General features: G+C 35.2%; 1 protein-coding gene across 1 annotated transcript in view; it reads right to left on the bottom strand.

Moving 5' to 3' along the window:
* LOC105425344 (Limpet) overlaps window positions 1-18,352 on the bottom strand; it is an 84,561-nt gene that overhangs the window by 59,081 nt on the left and 7,128 nt on the right. Inside the window, exon 2 of the mRNA XM_011636079.3 lies at window positions 16,462-16,547. Coding sequence (XP_011634381.2) covers window positions 16,462-16,547 — 86 coding nt within the window. The remainder of the gene's footprint in view (window positions 1-16,461; window positions 16,548-18,352) is intronic.

The following is an 18,352-nucleotide window of genomic DNA, read 5'->3' as shown; positions in this document are numbered from 1 at the left end:
CTTTAAATCATTTTAATTTACTTTAATAATTATTATAAGAGACTAAAAATATAAAAATATAACGCTGTTTTACACACACACACACACACACACACACACACACACACACACACACACACACACACACACACACACACCAGATTCACACACAGATGTTCGAAATTATTTTATAAAATATACAGTACGATTTTCTGAAAGAAATAACTTCTTTCTCTGATAAAAGTGCATTTATGCAGTAGTTTTTAAATGAGAGCAATTTAAAACTAACGAACGAGCAGTTTAAATTACGTGATCAGAGTCAAGGACAGAACGGATTCAATGTTTAAACTGTTTCATCATTTTTCTTAAAATTTCAACACAATTATGCATGATATTAAATATCATTACTTTAAAAATAATTTATTTAATAAAAAAATATTTTAATTAGTATCTCTAAAACTGTGATTGAAAGCAATTTAAATAATGCTTAATGATTCAAAACTTGAGTAAAATCTTATTTAAATAAATATATTTAAACAAATAAAAGGATTTCATATGATATCATTTCATATCATTTTAAAACAGCCTTTTTCAGATCTATAAACATCCAAGAACATTGAAATAAAATTTTAAATCACACTTTAATTTGCCGTTAATTCAGGAATATTAAATGATTTCTTATTAATATGTGATGATATATCAATATATGATGATATTTAAATATTATGCATAGTTATCAAATTTTTAGATAAATAAAAAATAATAAAAAATAGTAAAAATAGTAAAAAAAATATCACATGCCGTTTCTGATTTATACATAACTCAGACCGCTTATTTGTTAGCTTTAAATTACTCTTATTTAAAAATTACAAGTTAGATGTAATTTTCATTAAAAGAAAAGCTTACAGCATAGGATATCATATTATGCGCAAATTATGAGATATTCTATATATGGATTTTAAAAGTTTTCGAATGATAATGTTGGTGTTTCTTCATCAATAAATTCTTATCTTCTTTAATTAGACTGTTTTTTCTTCTTCTTAATAACTTTCTTTTAAAAAATTTGTAATATACATAAGTTTAAGTATTATTAGTGTGATTAACATTAATAGTATTAAATATCACTTGCATTCCAGCGTTGATATTATTCTGTTACCTGCATATTTATACGTTTAATTTTTATCGTGTGTGTGTGTGTGTGTGTGTGTGTGTGTGTGTGTGTGTGTGTGTGTGTGTGTGTATTGCTCATTTATTCAATCCATTTTATACATAAAATATAGATTTCTAGACTCCGGATGCTTTGATATTCACCTCATAAAATCGATGCATTCGATCGATCTGACTTCCAATTCTTTCAATTTATAACAGGAATTATATCATATGATTACTTTGCGTTTCACAGAATGCACGAAATGCATTTCAAATGTGCCATGTGAGACGACAATTTCGCCAGCAGGTTTCCCAGATTGAGAATCCTTAGCAACGAGACTGCTAACTGACTTATCGTGTTTTACTGTACAGAGGGACGTTTAGTACGAACCTCTTTCCGTCTCGGAGTAATGACTTAAGACGATTTACTCGCCATTTCTTAACCCGGTTCTCCGCAAGGCTATGATCATCTTATGAACTAGACATTGTAAACTCAGAGCCTACAAAAGAAAATGAAAGTATTTGAGTATCTTTTATATATGTATGCGTGTGTACACACACACACACACACACACACACACACACACACACACACACACACACACACACACAAAATAATTATAATATTACACATGTATATGTATATAATCGTTATATAACGTGTGAATCTATATAGAACAGACTTAATTATAACTGGATAACTTCACGTGCACGATCGCTGCATAGCAACAGAAAATATCCATGCCTCGGGTTTGGAAGAGTTGCGCGAAGTGCAGTTTCGGACAATGACGTCCGCTTGTCACAACAAGCAAGATGCATTTATTTATCCCGATCGTAAAGACGCGCGCTCAATCACGAGCATGGCGCGATGCCAAGAGTCGCGCGAGTTCGAACGTGATGCAGAGATTAAAAAACATATATTGTATACATGACAGTCACAAAGGAGCTAATCATGAGTCTTCGGTGTTTTCCAAAAGTTAATGGTACCGTTCACCTAAGGCTTTCACCGAAGCGAAGAAAAAAGTCAAAAAGTTTGCTTATTTTTATCTTTTCCATTAGGATGAAGTAAATATTTTATTTCCATAAATAAATTAATTAATTAATGTTAAGTAACGTATTTTCAGATCATTAATTTTTTAACGTTCAGTTAACTTTTTTATATGAAGCTTTCTTGATATCGCATTGGTATCGCATTTTGAGTACACAAAATATTTCAATTAAAAATATTTAATTTATTCAAGAAAAAAATTCACGCTCATGTATAGTTATTAAACTGTAAATATATATATCAATAAAATATAAAATGCTGTTTCGTATTCTAATCTTTCTGTTGTAGTGATGTGATGATACAATTATATGTATGTATATATGAAAAGGATTTAAATGAGTCTCTGACAGATACGCATAAATCCTTTTGCATCCGAATGCATGCAATGACATGTGTAGAAATAAAGCGTCTAAGAATAACCACTATGAAATTTCCGAATTACCTTCGAGCAATATTTACGAAGTGTATTTCGACGAAAATACATAAGCAGACCTCCTAAATAGTTCATGCAAACTGTCTAAATTAGACGTCTAAAATGTCTCAGATCTATCAGATACATCTGTTCAGCTATAAATCCTTTCAATTTAAAGACGAGTTTCTCTTAACAAAAATTGAATGAAAAACTGTATTTTATTCTATATATATTCGTCTCATTATTCAAATAATATTTTAATAATTTAATTAATCGTGACATAAATATTTACAGTCTCGGACACATTCATTTTTATTTTCGAATAACACTCACCGCGCGTTGCGACAAATCTCATCTTCCCGATGCAGCCCATTCTCGAGAACGTCGCTCGCGTGCCACGAATTCTCCCATTTGGTCCCCATCTCAAGTACAGTGATTGAACAGTCTGCACGTGGCGGCCACGTGGAGAAACGTGATGAGAATCACGAAGGAGTTCAACCGATCAAGTCGATCTGGTCAGCCGATCGATTAAGACGACACAACGAGTCCGATTGTGATCGCCAAAATAAAATGGAAACGAGATCACTCTATTTGCGAAAGTGATTTGCAAACGCGAAAAGCTTAGAATTCGACGATCGCCGCGACTCTCCACGTTCTCTCTCGTCGATACGCAGCCCGCTCTCGAACGCCCGTCGAATAACTTTTATCGCCAGGCTGTTTGTCCCGATAGCGCGGACGACCGGTCGATCATACTCTAAATTTAGCGGTGGCGCATGAGTGAGAGAGAAGAACGGCGATAGAAAGAAGAACGAGAAACGCACGCATGTATACACAGCAGCACGCACACGTCCGGAAGGGAAGAGGCGATCGTACGCACTGAGAGAGAAGAAATGCGAAACGCGTGATGGGCATTCGCCGCCATTGCTCGTGCGGCTGTCAATGTCAGCTGATCGAGTCGATAGTTGACTTTCACATCGATGATTTATCGATTTGTTCGGTAATAACCTTGTTGCTTCGACACGTGAGCGTATACGTGTTTCTTCCACGTGGCCAATCGATCGAGTAACGCTCTTAGTCACTTTGTAAATTCTCCTGATAATTCAGAGTCGAATTATTCACTATCGTGTCATATGGAAAAAGGAAAAAGTAAATTAGATGAAACAGCTTATTGGACCGATTTATGTTCTATTTCCAGATAATGTTAATTAAAAAAAAAAAAAGAATAATAATATTCAGACAGAATAATGTATGCGAAACGGATACATTATTCGTTTTTCAACCATAAAACCAGACATATTGGAATTCAGAGATTAAAATGTAAAGTCGGCTGCAAGAGATACATCGTAGAAGAAACTCACAGCGAAGTACCGACCGACAAAGCAACGTGTTTCCTGCCATAGCTCGTGCATGGATTGCGCATTACAAATTTCCATGACGGCATACACGCTATGTCTGTCGCGTATGAATGGATGCCCACGCCTGAGTCTATCTGCCTTTCAATTTATATAATAAGAAGAATTTATCGACGTCTGTCATGGATATTACCTAACATCAGTTATCCGATAATTTTAGACTTATCGAACACGCGGGTCGAACCCAACGTTGAATATTTGCGATGATGCCTTCATATTTCTGCCTTTTACGAAACTCTGATTATTAAACCGGATACACTTTAAATTTAAATAAAATTTAATTAAATTGACAATTTACATAGAAAGATAATGCTAATACACATTTCCAATTAAAAAAACTTCGATTATGTTTAAGTAGAATCGAGAATATTCAGGATATTCAGGATATTCAAATACATCACGTTAGAAAAAATTCTAGAGCGAAGCATCCCGGAAGAAATCGAAAGGTGCACGTCAGAGTATGTTTAAATCAGAATACACTTGAATAAATCAGGACAACGGATTGCGATGTGGAGTGCGTTAGAGTGTCCATTTTGATATCACTGTACAAGTCTTCTCAATCATGCCGCGTCACGATCACTCCACTGGGCATCACCAAGGTTGATTTAATCGTATTCTTCCGTCACTCTTAATTTTCGCTCCGCCTCTCGTGGCATTGTGACATCCGTGAAATTTAGGTGCGCGGTGCGTTTATTTCAGCACTTCCGAGGCGCGTTCGCGTTATAAATTATTTGTGCACGTACCGTTTGAAATGCTTGCTACATTAGATCGAATCAAAACCGACAGAGATCGCAGAGATAGAGACGTTGGTGAAATCCGAACGATGAAGTGTAATCCCTTAGAGTTACATAAAACTCTTCTTTGTCTTCGCGTTCGATGTTTTAAAAGTTAAAATGGCCGAACGATTTGATAAATCGAAGAGAAAATGCATTGCGAGAGGGAAGCTACTCTCGACAAATGTCCACGCATATTCCGCTCGGGTGATATGTGACGGGTTTGCTTTGTGCAAACTGAAGACGACACGCTTTTTACGAGGAATTCTAAACTCCTTCGTGCTTCGTTCACCCACGCGTTGCATTCCCATACAACGGCAAGAGAGCGAGGGGCAAACAACGACGACGACGTGATTATGCGTATACATTTCGCGTGCAGGGCGAACACGCATGCAATACACAGCATGTCGCATGTCTACGCATCAGACACGGACACGATGAGGTATTTAATGCGATACGGTGAAAATGTGCGCTTTGTATCGAGGCAAGTAGACGAAGAAAAACCTCGAAATAATCACGCGATCGACGTGAGTTCAACGTACTCTCGCTATTATGGCCAAATGATGCTATGATACTAAATGCATTCCTTATTCATATAACAATCGTATAATCGTGTTTCAATAATCTTGTTAAAACAAATTGAACAAACAAATTTTGGAACGGATGCTATGTTTGCAATATGCGGTATCTTGACACGATGATCTCTACGTATTTCCTCACCACGATAAAGCTTGCTCTCAAGTTTCTTTTTTTATTCCAAACGTGCGCAATACGTATAGGTGCCATCATAAATAAATAAGTCGCGTGACGTAAAGAAAATGCATTTCTCACAGGCGATGTTGAGTCGGTTTGTTTTTGAAGCTTTGGTATGCAACTTACAAAACCATATTTATACATTCTAATAATTAACAGCGAACCTTAATTTTTATTTTTTCCATCGAGATTTATATGCATATCATCCGTATATTTTTAATGATTTTAATGATTCGTTTATCCTCGTATCTTGTTTAAAAAAAAAAAAAATGAATGAACTTTCGTCTAGTTTGTTTCGACCGTCGTTTCGAAGCAACATGAGATCGTTGCCAAGTAGACGTCGTCGTCGCTTGAAATTGCGTCCAATATCCATTCATCTATCAGACATCGCCTGAAAGTTACGAATTATCCTGTTTGTTTATTTCACATCAGACATCATTGCCATTCGGCGAGACTATTTCGCGCGCGACGCGCACATGTGCCACAATCTAAATTCGATACGAATTTGCAATTCCGCCGGCAGAAACGGTCGTGAGGAAAATTGTAAATATAATCGCGCGCGGAGATCAAAGATCCGCGGCGATTATATTATCGAATCGTGATATTAAGAGGCGATCGGGCGAGCGAGCCGAGTCGAGCGTAAAGTTAAGTCGATTATGTCTCTATTACACGACGCGCGGGTGCCCTCGGAATTCGTGACGGGACTATTAACGCCGTGTATTAGAACGCAATAAATGACGGCAGGCACGTCGTGCCGTGAAATCTCCAGAAATAGTTCTTCTCCGTGCGAGAGATCGGCCGATTATATCGTCAAGCGGTTACTAAACGTATCGGGATCTTGTTCGTTCGTGCGATGCCGCAACGGTACCTCGCGACTTTTTTTCACCCGGAGGATGATAAGCGACGATGTCTTCGATGTTAATTGCACCGGGTACGTCATGGATTACGATTTTGCTCGGTCGCGGTTTCTCAAAGAAACGTGTATTCGCCATGGTGTGAGATTCGAGCTGGACGACGGTATGATAAATAAAATTGATGATGAGGAATATGGCGAGTGGAAATTTCATTATAAATTAAGTGCCATAAATTTGTGCGCGCTGCTAATCTTTATCGTTAAATATCACGGTATTGAATGCTACATATAAAATTGTTTAATGCATATATAATATATTATTTAATTTAAATTTGAGAAAGAACAAGATCTTATTAAGCCTAATATTACATCTGTAAAATTTAATTCAATTTTAAGGACATGTTTTTCGATTGGCTTTCGATAAAAAGAAATAAAAAAAATTATTCTAAATTAATCAAGTCATATATATATGACTATAAATATCATACGTTCATTCATACGTAAAGTCCTAATTATCGAGTGTATCGAATCAAAGATGTTTATTCGCAATTCTCACGAACTTCTTGGAAACTATTCGAACCGACTCGGCACGAATTCCAAACTTTGCCAAATATACTCTTTTACGCTATTCTTATGCGCGAAGAGTACGCGTTATTTATTTCGATAAACGCGAGCGGAAAGAACGAGGGGCATATCCTTTCAACATCCCTGTGCGCAAGTGAACCGTCGAGGGAGATGAAAGGGAAATATTTCACGCGCCCGGCGCGAAAATACCGCTCGATCCTCGGAAAATTCTCTCAGGTTTCGGTTTGTTTAGCGAATGCCTTATGGCTTTATCGTTAAACGACTTAACCTCTCATTCCGCGGCAACGATGCCAGTAAAGTAATGCGGCCAGCACGATATTTACCAGAAATGTCGCTGCCTACCCTTTCCCTCAAGTTCTCAAATTACACGGGCCAAGAACCGGCGTGCGGAATTACAGCCGGTCGCGCCCAGATTGCCCGTAATTCCGATAGCCACGCTTTTAATTGATCTAGTCAATCCTTGAACTCACACAAATATCGCGATATGTTTTTATATAGTAATTAATATTATAATGAAATTTTCCAATTTTTGTATTATCTTCAAAGGACGGATCCGATTGTGAGGATCATATATTTATATCATTTTTTAACAAAAAAAAAAAGATATTTAAATACAGGCTCGATCCTTATAATTTCATCTCCTTTTGGAGATTCATACATCGTACGTCCCGCAGATTCGCAAATTAAAACGTCCCGCATAGCGATGACATGTGAGCACGAACACAAATCTAAAATGTCCAACGTCGAGTCGAAATAATTTGTCAATCTGACACATTCACGCACAACAACGTCGGGTTCACGTCGGCTACGCATGGATTCGACCCTTTCAAAACTCACCCTCGACTTTTCCGATGCGGAAAACGCGCACCGTTAGAAACAAATGCTGTGAGAACGGCGATCATTAATAATCGAGATTCTCCTTCGAGCGAAGACTATGTCGGAGATAAAGCGTATAGAAAATTTCACGTCACGTCGTTGTGCGTTAACTTATGACTTTCAACACACCATTTTTATATGCCTTAAAGGATTATAGCATTTGCAATTTTAATTATTATTTTTTCATTATAAATTAAAAAATAAGATTATTTACTGATGTAATAAGATTATTTACTGTTAATTATTATTCGTTAATAATATTGTCACACTAATATTCTTTCATCGCGCGTTTTAGACTGCATATTTTTCTTGTAAAGAAAATTGGTGTCGACATCAATTTTGCGACAAAATGTAGTTTTTATATTATAAAAATATTATTTTAAATTTACTTCGAATATAAAGAAATTTACTACGAAACAATGAGACATTTCATTTTCGAGAACCACTCGCATGATAACAAAAGTGTGACATCAGGATATATAGATACAGGAATATTTTCGTAAGTCCTGCGGATTCGTTTTCGTAAAGGTATTATTTTTCGCTCGACGATACGATAGCCCGGTGCGGCCGTGACTAAGGAGTTAAAGTATAAAGGTGATCTCACTGTATGTCGCGTGGGTGAACAGTATCCGAGACCCCCCCCCCCCCCCACACACACACACACATACACACACACACACACACACACACACACACACACACACACACCACACAGTACACCTGCGTGTGACCGACGCGCAATAATTCTACCGTGCAATTATTACTTGTATGAGCATCACCATTCCTCGAGACAAACGCGTTGTCGCATGACGAAATTCACAAATTCACGAAGAATTTGGAAAATAACAACCAGATTCGATGAAAATAATTGGTGTATATCGACAATGTGCATTTTTCAATTGTAATCGTTCAATTCAATTATATAAACATAAATTAGTATTATATTATAATATTAATCATATGTAATAGTATCAAATAGTAATAATTTTTTTCGTACGTTTCTTCTACAATATTTTTTCTTCTTACAATATTTAAATAAAATTAAATTGATGAAATATACTTTTGCCTCTATTTGTGTATAATATATATATATATATATATATATATATATATATATATATCTATATATATCTATATATATATATATATATATATATATATATATATATATCGTATTTGAGATGCTTCTATATAAATTTTCTATACTTCTTAAGTATTTCACATTACAACTATATCAGTACAGTAGAGCTTTAAATCGTATTTGTTAGGTGCATGCAAGATGGATCGCTGAAGAGAACGCAGATCGGCCTTCGCAGCACTTAGCCATAAGCTCTCTGACGAAGAGTGCAGGGACGTCGTTACTGGTCCGAGACCGAGAATAGTCTTTTATCGTGGCTTCGGAGGTGGGGTATCGTAAATCAGCGTTTAGTGCGTTTAAAAACGCGATAGGTGGCCGGATTTAAGAATAGCACGGGTCGAGAGAATACGAGAGAGGCGCACATGCGCCTCTCGAACGAGATGCTCTCTCGCCTTAAATCGCGCGGAACCGCAAAGAACCGTCCGTCCCGGTGCATTTTCTCTGCATCCCACCGCTCGTTACGGGGGATCTGAATATATACATACGTAATCCGACGTTCAAGAACTGTGTATACAACATTGATAAAGGCAAGGCAGATGGATGGGAATCTATATCTCTTTCGAACATCGTCTGTTCCTCAAGAGCCAAACGCGAGTGAAAGCCGATAAAATTTTCATCTAATATCACAAGCGATTTAAATTGATTTTAAAATATTGTCGCGCCACAGAAATCTTCGAGTAAATTAAAAAAATAAAATCAGTGCATTTCCAGCGGACTGCAATAAATGTCGGAATTATATATTAAAATTCACAAAATTCACTTAAAAGAAAGATACACAACTTAAAAGAAACACAACTTTCGGATTTTTTTCTTGTCGGAGCAAAAATTGCGACTCGTCTTAGGTAAAAACGTGCGTTGCAAATGATACTAAAGCTTCAAATCGGCCGACCATCGATCCATCCGTCCGTATCGACTCTCCGTTAGATTGATATCATTTCCGCCTCGTACAGAGAAAGATCATCGTTGAAAGAACCGTTTAATTAGTTTCTGAGAGACTCGATATCGCAGAGTGCGATCTTACCATAATTACGATTAAAGATTTGAAATAGTTACACACATTTAATTAGCTAAAGTATAAAATATGGGTCAAAAATATAGAATACAAAAATATCTGTATTTTCTTGGAATTTAAATATTATTTAAATATCAATTAAATATGATTTAGATATAATTTAAATGCTATTAAATTCAATTATAATTATAATATAAGTATAAATATACATCGATATACATTGATATATATCGATTAATTTTAAAATACTACTTTCGAATATAGAATGACTCAAAAATAATATAAAAGGATTATAAATATCTTATATTTGCACAAGAGGAATTTTCAAAATATATATTTCCTTTTTCAATATAATTTTTCAATATTATTTCATATTCGTTTGAAAGTTATAATATTTATAATATAGTTATAATATTAAATTGAAAGTGGTATCCGATTTTAATTTACGAATTATAAATATATAATGATCAATATCGAATAAGTATAATATGTAATATTATGTAATATTATGTAAAAAATAAAGAATTTTGAAAAAAACATATATTTTATCTGATCAAATGAAAAATATTACAGTTTATGTAATAAAAATAATATTTCATAGGATATATTGCCAAGTTTAAAATAAAAAAAAAAAACTGATTTGGAACGGAAATTGGATGGAAACGACAGTTTGAAAACAACCGTTAAATCATTTAATTCACTTGAACTCATGAACATATGAAAGCTAAAACCGTATTAAATTCGCTCTTTTTTCCAGAGTAAACATGCGAGCAAAACGAATCTTAACGGTACGTGGTTGAGTTAACGTAGATAATAGCGAATTCAAAGATTGCTCGCAAAGCTCGTTATACTGAGCATACAAGTGAAACAGTTCAAGCAGAGATGAAGAGTAAGAAGGTCAATCTTTCCAGATAGCCTCGTTGATGTGAAATTATCTTTTCTTTTTGAATTCTTAAAAATTTCGTCGACTTTAACGAATTATATACATAATGTAAACTAAATTATTATACAATCAATTGAAAAATAATTCCTCGTGACAACGCAAATAAATAAAAGATGATTTTTATTAATTGCGTAAACTTTAAGAAAAGTAATTTTCACTGATATGAATCATTATTGCCATAATTTTCTAATGCATATTTAAACATATGTAATCATGGAAATTAACGATACGAGTGTTTAAATACTTGTCCTGACACAAAACATTATATAAACTTTAAAGTTGTACGTAACAATTTTAATATTAAGCAATATATATATTGATATATGTATCAATATATATAATTGATATATAATCAATTATTAATACATGATTTATTGGACATTGTAGAATTTAATATATTTTTTTTAATTATTATTTTCCATATTTTTATTTACTTTTAATTTTTATATCTTTCCATCTATGTGCATTTTTGAAAAAAAAAATCCTTTACTATTAAAATATATAATACAAAATCTGAAATTTTTAATGTTTTGCGAAATATAAGCAGCTTAATTTAATTTAATTTGATTCAATGCGTGATTCAAAGTATACTATTTCAGATAGTAGATATGGTTCAACATTATGCACTCTCACATACTTTCGTATTCAAATTTTGCCATTTGGTAAGATTAGAAGTTCACTGAACGTAAGACGATAGCGGTGATCTCTCGTCGTCAGCTGATCTCACCTGTTGCATTTTACGCATAACACAACACTCGTGGCAACACTCTTGTACTGTGCTAATCTTCCTATTCTCTTCATCATTCAGAAGATACACTTCTCCTGCTTCTAATGTCACCAATTAATTTTTTAATACAAGCAGAAACTAAATACTTTTCACAATCAAATTGTAACATAATAATAGTCACTCACAAACCACCCACGTAATCTTCTTTCTCGATACTATATTCGGATCTTCATATTTATCTTATCACTTCCTAACTTGTCGAATGTTCGTTAAAATCGCAATCTTAGTCTTTATTTATTTTTCAAGAGTTTAGAGACTCTACAAAATTGCTCTGCTCTTATTCACTCCGATACCATCTACCAGCTTTAATTTAAACACCGGGACCGGGACAAAATTATAGCTTTACGTAGAGAGTTCGCGCGTCACAAAGACTGTCGCCGTTTCGAAAGCGCAAGCCTAGCGATTCGAGAGCGGATTCGCGATCGGGCGGGAATTTGGAGCAAGCGCGTTCGGAACGCCGACGGCGCGGCGCGGCGCGGCGCGGCGCGTCGCGTCGCGACGACGGCGACAGGTGCGTCTCGCCGGCTCCTACGGCACGTACGCGGAATCGGGACGCGGTCGTGTGCCGACGCGCCCGCCAACCGGGTCTGCACTGGGTCGCCACCGGTATATATCGCCGTCGGAGCACGTGCGCGGGCCGCCGAGATCGACGCGAGGAGCCGCGGATGCAAGCGAGAACGAGCCGTGGCCCGCGCGAGAATGACTCACGGCCCGCCGCCGCTGACGGCCAGCTCCGCGCGGGCGCGGGCGCGTGTATCAGATACACGCGGATCACGACGCACATGTGGATACGCGCGATGTTGGTGACAGCGATCGTATCGAGCGATCCCGTATATGCGAATCATAAGACGGTATATAATTATTATGTGAAAATTTCACATCCCGCGATGTAATTGAATTTTTTTAGCCCGAATTTTCACTTAAAACGTGTAAGTTGAACAAACGAGAATGGAAAATTGAATATCAGTTTTAATTCTAGAGATAAGATATTGTATCTTGCCCACCTATTATATATCAAGAATTTCTCGTTACACACTCGTTACACATTTTTAAAATATTTTGTAAAAATCAAGAGAGAAGCGATCAAAATATTATTCGTTTGAATTGTATAAAGGAGCATTTTTAGTTGTTATATAAATTCTCCTCTGGATTTACTTGCTAGTTCTGACGTATGCACGTGTACATAAATGGATAAATCGTGTAGATTGCTACGCTATTTGATTCCGCGGTGTTTATTATAGAGAGATAAGTGTGTACCTACGCACAGGTAGGTGGTCAAGCAAGACGGGATGCGTGGAGCGCACGCATTTCACGCGTACATTAGTAAACAATCCTACATCTGACACGAAGCCATGTGCATCGCGGTAAATGAAAAAGTAAGTGAAAGTGCACTGATTTCTCATTGCCGGAGGCAGCTACTATTTTATTAATAGAGGAAACCAACTCCGAGATCACCGAGTTCGCTGAATAACACAGCGGATTCACGAATAAATTTAGATATGCGTTGTAAATAAGCGGTAACGCGTGTATCACTTTGAGGAATGATTATTTACGAATTTTTAAAAGTACACGTCACACCGTTGCTTCGCGATTCACTGTCAGTCGCCTGTCGCGTCCGACAATCGCGCGCGAAGAGTTCGAAATAAACCAAGCGAGAATTTTCGGCTTGGAGTTCCTTTGACGCGATACGAAAAGCAAAAATAGAGATAGATATGCGAAAGATTCGTTTAAAATTCGCTGCGATTCTGAAAGAACCGTCTAAAATTGATTTACTTCGTCATTGAAACAACGAAAGAAAAAATAAAACTGTGACGTGAAAACTTCATTTGCAGATCAGCTCCGAACTTCTGCAACTATATTTCTGATGTCAATCTAATTGCATTTATCATCGCTGATATAGAAATTGTAATTTTAATACAACGAAAAGAATATCGAAAATAAAAAAGCAAATTTTTAGAGCTTCCGTGTTAGTAAAGTCATTTTTATGTATTCGTTAATATAAATATAAATTCGCTAACGCTTAAATCTTTTAAAACTTTATTATGAGTTGAACAAAGTTTTTACAATTTCGCCATAATTTATAGAAGATTTTAACATATTTGAAAATACATATTAACTTGCGATGTCTTGAGAGAGTATTGGATTATCTGCCATTGCATTCGCTCGACCGGGTTAATCCGTTATAAATCTATAAATACGAACGTGCGGTTATACTTGCAAGGAAGCACCAGTCATTGATAGTCAAAATTTACAGAACCAAGGCAGAACCGCGTGTTAGATCTGGCGGCTGGCCGCGAAGGAGCTTTATTTCGAATCGTATATAACCGCCGCGTAAATCAAACAGATTTTACATTCCGAGCGAATAACACAGATTGCTAGAGGACACTCGCAGTTTTAAGCGAGCAATTTTTACGCTCTTACATTCGATGACAGTCGAAGAGACACGCGAAGAGTTCTGTTCGCGCGTAACTTTATTGTGTATATTATTGATATCCACTGGAACAGAATCCGTTATTTGTTTTAAGACATAAAGACGGTAAAGATTTTAATTTATTTATATACTTCTAGTTATAGACTATAAAGAAATGTAGCGTATGTGGAAAGAAGAGGAAAGGCATATTAATTCCTCGCCATCCGTTTTCTAATATACATTGAAACGCGAGGTTATTATTTAATAAAGCCGAGAATAAAAAATGAAAAAGAAAAAAATCAAAAACTGTCAATAAATTAATTAAACATAACAATATATATATATATATATATATATATATATATATATATATTTATTAATGGAAAAATTTTAATATTGTGAATTTTATTGTAATATTATTTATTTCGTTCTTATCTTTTTTTGTAAATAATGCAGTTTCCATGTAAAGTTAATATTTAAAGTATTCAAGATACTGAAAGCACAAATGTATAATAATAATGATACTTTAATAAAAATTGATTTGTCTAGAAATATATACATTATCTAGTTATTTACGTAGGTGCATCTATCCTACGCTTAATGCAACCTTTGAGGTGTACTGGTTTGTATTCGGGCTGCAGCTACCGAAGAAGATAATCATGAATGGCTTGCACGAGTCGAGAATTGTGCAACGGTTGCTTATTCTAAGTCAACGCGATCGGCAGTTATTAATCACTCGAGGCCGGGACGCGAGATAGACGTCTCCGAAAGCACCGTACCGCCCATAAATGTCAACGATTTATTTTTACAACGCCCGCCCTGTCGTATTACGATCTTGAATGTAATCGCGCCCGTGTTCTCCGTTTACCGTTTGTTTGGGTCTGTTGTTTCTCTTCCTACCTAACGAGACTAATTTCCAATAAGCGCAAAACGACGCGTCGAGGATGCAGCAGTACCGATTCATCATCAATTTTACGTTCTCCACCGGACACGTTCATCCTTTCTCCACTTCGAGTGACGTTAACAAGTGTTTCCGCGATAAACAGACCTGACCGTAAATTCTTTGATTCTTATTTTTTTTCGTGTACTAAAAAGTTCTTTATGAATTCTCTTACAATGTAAATTTAAATTTTAACATAAATCTGTCTAATGTCTTCGATATTAAATATTTTATTATTAACTGGACTCGTTTTCCTGTTTACATTTTCAAGAAAAAAATCAATTAATAAATCAGTTAAATTTTTATTGAATTGAATATAATAATTTTTATATTAAAAAATAAAATAGAAGAATTAAGATACATCTTAATATATGTCTTATATATATATATATATATTTTATTTTACAAAAACATTTAAAACAAATTAAATGTGTATGTGATTATAGTTCGTATTATGTTTATTTATAATAAACAAAGATTAGTTATTTGTCTCAAATAATTTTAAATATTGGGTCATCATTATAGAAATTAGAATTATTTCTTTTTCTATAGTAAAATGAATATAAAATATATATCCTTTAAGTAAAAATTATAACAGTAGCCGATATAGATATAGACAGTAGCGATATTATTCACGAATTCACGACGATATTTTTTCCAATTATTGCAATCGCAGTTGGCGCACGATTTCCGTGCTTTGACTCGTCCTTAGGCGAGATATAACTGTGAATCCATCTCCATGCCATAAATGCACTACACGACGCGGCGGGCCCGCCTTTCTCTTTGCAGCAGAGAGATGCTGGAAGGCAGCCCCGCCCTCTGCCCCCCATAACCTCAGGCAATTAATTCGCTATTACCGCATTGCTGGGCCGTAAGTCACGGAGGGTAATTACGGAGCGGTAATTTCACCGCTGCTGGGTTACGCTGCCGGAGTAACCGAATGGATACGTCGTGCGGTCATTGGTACCTAACAGTTTCAGCATGATTCGGCAATCCGATTACACCGATTTCGTATTCACGGTTCAGCTCTGTTGTTTCCTTCCATTGACCATATTCGCGAATAATAAAATTATTTATACAACGCCGGAAGGTCTCATAAAGGCAAAAGCATGATGAAACTACCATAAAAATTTGTTATATTCTAGCCACCAATTTGAGCCACCAATTTGCATTCTACATTTTATTTCGATAGCCCACAAAGTCAAATTTCCAGATTTGTAGCTGTCCGAAGTTTTTTTTAGATATTTCAACAAAGTTGTTCTTTCCGTGTATGCTTATATAATTATGATACGATTATTGACGCAAGATGAATTATCCAATATCATGTTCAATTATAATTTCAATATTTGTGTTTATCTCGACATTTATTTCATTGTAAGCAAAGGACTCACCTCCAAGCATGCGATGAAAATCCGGAACATGTTTCTCCACACTGCAAACAAGGCTGCCCTTCTTCGACATCCGTGATGAGAACACCCTGAAAAGCAAATAAGTTTTATTAAAAAATTAATATAGATAAAATAATATTTCTTAAGATAATAATACAAATAATCTTAAAAATATAAATCAACGATAAATATCTGTCACAGTTAAGATTCAAATTTTAATAGTAATTGAATATCTATTTAAAGAACATATCGCCCAAATTTAGATAAATGCAAACATTCTCGATCGATATGACTGATGAAATCGCGTTAATTGCAAAATGGTGAAAGGTTTGGGTCATCGTAAATGTCAGCCATTGTGCGCAAACATTGTTTGAAAATCCACGATTTCATGACAATTCGATAAGCGGGTAATGCCTAAGCACAATATATTATTAATACTTTTTAGTTAAATCATCACATGACAAGAATAAAAATTGATTTCTCAGCATTGTTATTAAGAAAAAATGTATATAACATTAAATAAAAAAGCAACATTATAGAAATTAATATATTTTAATACATAACATATAAGACAAAGACTTGTAAAAGAAAAATCGCATTTGTAAGCTAATTAAATTTTTCTTTGAATATCAATAGCTAAGGTAAATTCCACGTTAACATTTAATTATAAAGAAAAATATTGATTCTAGAAACATATTAAGTGTCAAAAGCGAAATGTTAGCACTTTAGTATTTTAACTTGCAGATTTTTTCCTCGTAATAAAGAAGAACAAAAGACGCGGGAAAGCACGTCGTTTTATTACACGTGATTCTCGCTGCATATATACATGCGAATGAGGACAAGGTCCCGATAAAATGATGAGCCACGTGTAATTGGGAAAAGTTTTTAATTGCGTGAGCCTTGTTATGTCACGATGCAAGGCAATGTTTATCTCCTTCGTAAGCGGACGATGAACGCTCGTCTAATGAGCGTTCGTCGCTAATAATAATCGATGTGTCAAGTCTAAACCTGACACGAAACAATTGCTGTGACTGGCTAACTATGCATTCTAATATAAATTGTATAATTATATACAACAATTCCTTTCCTTTCATTTTATATATGCAATCCTACTTTTTCAATAATTAATTCGTCAATAGGTAACAATTTATAAAAATAGATACGTGACTCGTTATCTTTATTATATTTTAAATTTATTTAAAGACATTTTATTACACATTTTATTAATGTCCTTTTGACAAGTAAATATGCAATTGTTTGTTACCTTGTTTTCAATTTTCAATGTGTTTTTACGACACTCTGTTTTTAAGCAAAAGAAAAAAATTTTTAAATACCATTATAAAAGGTTTTATAAAGATATATTATACCGGATAAGCGATATCCGGAAGGAAATTTGATGTCGAATATAAAATGTTGCTCAAATTATAAGTTGAGGAAGGAAGCTCTTAGTACATTTATTAACAGTTTCCACATTAGATAAATCGACGAGCAGACAGGATGTAATAGGTGTATTATATTATCATCGAGCCCATTTACCGGCCCGCTTCTGGTGCAACTATCACCTCGTATTACCGTCTTGGTTCAGGAAACATTAATAACAAGTCGATTTCCTTGCACGCCCTGGAAGCCAAGATTGCTCGAGTCTGAGCAACGTAAATAATGGATGCTTCACTGCGCATTAGTCATCGGCTGCCATCGCATTTTTAAAAAGTATTTTTGACAGCGCGTTTATTCCTTCCGCTCATATATGTCAGTGATTACCGAAAATCAAGTCGAGACAGACGGAACGCCATGTGAAGAAGGTCATGTTCCTCTGACAAGACACAATATAAAAAAAAATGCTAATATTCTGAATATTAATTTATGTATATGTTATTCATATGAAATAGAATTG

This window comes from Pogonomyrmex barbatus, unplaced genomic scaffold (genome assembly GCF_055798465.1).
Source record: "Pogonomyrmex barbatus isolate J1 unplaced genomic scaffold, ASM5579846v1 scaffold1, whole genome shotgun sequence".
Taxonomy (NCBI): domain Eukaryota; kingdom Metazoa; phylum Arthropoda; class Insecta; order Hymenoptera; family Formicidae; genus Pogonomyrmex; species Pogonomyrmex barbatus.
The sequence above is the reverse complement of the archived record's forward strand: the minus strand, read 5'-3'. Positions and strand labels throughout refer to the sequence as shown.